General features: G+C 41.0%; 1 protein-coding gene across 1 annotated transcript; it reads left to right on the forward strand.

Moving 5' to 3' along the window:
* Window positions 1-3,358: 3,358 nt before the first annotated feature.
* Window positions 3,359-3,751, forward strand: FFUJ_11196 (uncharacterized protein; the record flags this gene model as incomplete). The annotated part of the gene is made up of 1 exon (XM_023570067.1): window positions 3,359-3,751. The coding sequence occupies one exon, from the start codon at window positions 3,359-3,361 to the stop codon at window positions 3,749-3,751; it is 393 nt and encodes a 130-aa protein (XP_023437189.1).
* Window positions 3,752-4,172: the final 421 nt, after the last annotated feature.

Below are 4,172 nucleotides of genomic sequence, written 5' to 3' on the forward strand. Positions count from 1 at the left end.
GAAGTACTTCTTATAGCGAATCGAGATGCTGCCTTAGTCCATGACGAAGCTGATAGGAAGGTTGCAGAAATTGAGGCTCAGAGAGAAAGGTTAAACCAGGAGGAGGAGGGCATTAAACGTCATCGGGACGAGAACCTGGATAACATCCGAGTTTCTATCAAGCGTGACATATTTGCAGCCATAGGACAAGCTAAAGACACCTTACTAGGCATTAGACTGGCGGATAACCGTTAAATAAGTTGGTTGGGGTTGAGGAATATGATATAGAACTGAGAGATATATATCGCGTTTATCAGAGGGGAGCTTTAAATGACAATAAAACCGGCATTAGGCAGTAATAGCCAACAGTCTGGTGACATATTTACATATAACCATTATATCAATTGACATACTTAGATATAGAAAGTAGCCCTAATTAGAGCTATAAGTAACTGTAGGCTACCTCGCCAACTGAGAACTAAGCGCACTTCAGCATTCTATTGGCTCTTTAACCACAGCCTATCTATTGGCGCAATCTTACCCCGCATTATTCCTCAGAGGTCGGGTAAAACTATCTTCCTTATCTTTTAATCCTATTACTTTGTGACTAAAGCTATAAACATTATAGGTAATAATCGATTTCCCCTCCCAACAAGTTCGCAATATGAATCCAGGCGCGACGGATTAACTAAACGATTAAGATATCTATCAGGCAACAAAAGACCTATTTATAGGTCAAAAAGCCAAATTCCAAAAGCTTAGGCCCATATAGAAGTCCATCAAGAGCCACTTAAGACAAGATAATACACTATAACAATTCGTAGACAAATACAGTGTTAAAACCATTTGCCAGGTTATTCTTAGGCTGCTTTCTGGCGGGGTATATAGATCGATGTTAACCGCAAGTCGTCGATTCCCGGATCTATTTAACCCATCTGCCGTCCAGAGCGAGGCAAGGGACATACTCGAAGCAGAAGCTATTAGAAACGAACAGACTGCACTTAAAGGCATAGTTTAAAGCCAATTGGCTAACAGTAAGGGAATATTTAACTGCGCTAGGGCTGCGGTTGCCTTACGTGGTAAGCTGCGTTAGCCGCTAGACTCATTATCCATGCCTAATTATGCCGCCGCTAGACTCAGGAAATGACATTCCTAACGGCCAGGCCAGCAAGTCATCGTCATTATTTCCAGTATATTTACCGTTTCCTACAGAACATCTGCTCATAGAATGACTTCAGAAGACTCTTGAACTTACATGTTATGAGTTTAGGGCTCAGGCTATGCCAGATATACTGCAAAAGCGTTACTAGGACTGCCCTAAGTCAGTAGAGCTCAGTAAATAGACCGAGTTCTTCAGGCGAGAAGGGATATTAGAGAAGGGGAGTCCCTGTAAAGCTTTAAAGCAACTATTACTTTCCATTGCAAATATAAGACATACAGCTATCTACCGCTTGCGTATAAGTTCGGTAGGACTAGAGTAGTTTATTGCTAATGCAGAAGATCTCGTTGACCTGTTAGGAGATATAGCGTACTCAAAATCGATCTCTCAGCTTAGGGCAAATGTAAATTCGGCAATTACAGAGCTTATGCAAAATAAGCAATTTCTTCAGTTATAACTTAAGCATACTCAAGCGTCAATAGAATAGCAGCAGGCTGAACTAGATAGGCAAGAGCAAGAGGCCATTAACAATACAAGAGAAGAGGACAGAAAGTACCAGGCAGTAGCAGGGAAAAGAGTTCAGAAGGCACTAAAAGTTATAGGGAACTTAGGAGGAATGGATAATAGAAGGATTTCTCCACTTAAGGGCTTTGGCAGCATTAGGGACATGGCGGAGGATTATGACGATAACTTGGACAAATTTGAAGATTATAATGAATGATTTAATAACTTAAGGATATAGGCAGGTAACTAAGAGCCTATCTTATATTTACTAAAGTCTTAAGTCTTGTTAAGAGCCTACGGGATAGCCCCAGACAGGCACAGATTTCTTTGGTGTTTTGCAATTATGGCGCCAATACATAACTATATTAAATAACAGGTTTTCTGTCCTCCAAAGAGTGTGTTGCACCCTCTCCTCGTCCAATAAGTCAGGGTACATATAGAAGAATTCTGTTATGGCATCGCGTAGCCCCCAATCCTCTTACACTGTAGACATATATGCCTCCTCAACGCTAGCAAGAAACCGATATGTCTGCACATTTTCTTGTATTGTCTTATTAAACTTCTTCAATACTAGTCTTTTAAGGGTAAGTATGCCATAAAGCTCGGCCAGTGCATATACCCTAACGTGAAGTATAGGATAAGAGTCATCAATGTTGTCTTATTCTAACAATAATACTAGTACTTCATGCTCGGCATCACATAACTCAACATCCTTTACTCTAAGACTATTACAGCTACTCTAATAGTCCTATTAATAAAAGTATTAGATTAAACAATCCACAGCTTAAGGGTTATCATCTAGGAAGTCAAAATAATATCCAGGCGAGGCTCTACAAGTATCACACAAAGTACGCCCCTAAGTTACGTCCTAGAATTTACATTTCTTCGCTATTACTAGGGATTATGGACAGACAATCGCGCAATAAACATTATACTGTCTGCCGCAGGAGACCAAGGTAAGATCGGAATAACTATTATCATCAAATAAACTAGCAGTATCGCATCAGCATTCTTATTAAGGTAAGGCTAAAATACGAAATAGTAATATAGACTTACTCCCTTAACCACAACAAATCGATTATAGCCATCTCATACGTCTAACTCTTAGGGAGGCGGTGCTCAATCGATATATTCGTTAGACTCTACATCCCAAAGGTGATCCCAGCTTTGCAGAGGTTTGGAAATTCCTATACAGCAGCAGATAGATAGTGAAAAACACTTTGGCCAATAAGGTAGTGCAGAATTTCAACAAGCTTCTATTTAGTAAAGTTTATAACCACAATGGCATACCTTCTAACAACAAGGCAAATAGACTTTTGTCTGCTAATATACAAGTTTTCAGGTAGGCTAAAAACGTACCTATAATAGTCGTTTATATAAACGGCCTCCCTGTGACCGCTAGGATAGTCCATGATAGAAGCATTGGGTCGACAGTCGGTAGGTGTGCTGTTAGTTTGAAGATAAAGATATGAAGTTGATTGGATAGGAGCCTGATTTAAGGATTAGCCGCTTAGGTATCCTTACAGCATGTCTTACAGTCGAAAATGCCTGGCGTAGTATAAATTATCTTAGCTTCACATTCTCGTCTATTATCAGCAACATTTGCTTGTATGCAGCTACGCCGTCCATAGACAGGTTAAGTGTTTGCGCTTTGTCGCCCGGTATTAGTATTCTATTCAATCACGGCCCTGCCATTTCCAAGTAGACCGCGCAAACATGGCAACTAATGCGCATCATCAGCCAGATAACCGAGAATGGATACAGGATCGCAAATTTGAGCCCAGCTCACGCTATCGACATGGCATAGACCTAGACTTGATCCAGGTCACCAACAATGATAAGGACTGGATATACGTGGCATGCGAAAGCGCTCTGCCTTGCAGTGACTGCGATTGCATTACACCTTATATCGACGGTATATTCATCGCAGTTAACGGTGCCTGCAGGGGTAATGGCCTGGCAAATGCCAGAGCTGCTATTGGGGTATTCTTTGGGCGAGGGTCTATATACAACCAGAGCGTCCTGTTGAACCAGTCGCATGTAATGAACCAGATTGCAGAATTGAAGGCTAGCATCTTTGCACTTAAGCAAGCAAAAGACATTATATAAGCCGATGCATTACACTATAGGCCGCTCCATACAATTGTCATCAAGTCAGACTTAGATTATCTTGTTAAGGGAATGACTAAGTGGGTATTCAAATAGGAGACCAATGGCTATAAGACTGCTAAGCGAAAACTAGTCGAAAATGCACAACTGTTTCAGGAGTTACACGCGCTTATTAGAGACCTAAATACATCTAATATTAAGGTGCTGTTCTGGCGAGTGCCTCGGGAGATAAATAAGAAAGCCGACGAGTTGGCCAATCAGGCGTTCAACAGCCGTTCATAAAGGACTACTCCTCAGTCAATCGCTTTCGTCATTAAGTTAAGAGTCACTTCAGTTCTCTAGTAGATAGTCGCGTATAATAATAGTATTGGTAGAGACTTCCGGGCACTACCCTATAAGGAACAAATAGTACAAAAATTGG

The sequence above is a fragment of the Fusarium fujikuroi genome, chromosome FFUJ_chr10 (assembly GCF_900079805.1).
Source record: "Fusarium fujikuroi IMI 58289 draft genome, chromosome FFUJ_chr10".
In the NCBI taxonomy this organism is placed as follows: Eukaryota; Fungi; Ascomycota; class Sordariomycetes; order Hypocreales; family Nectriaceae; genus Fusarium; species Fusarium fujikuroi.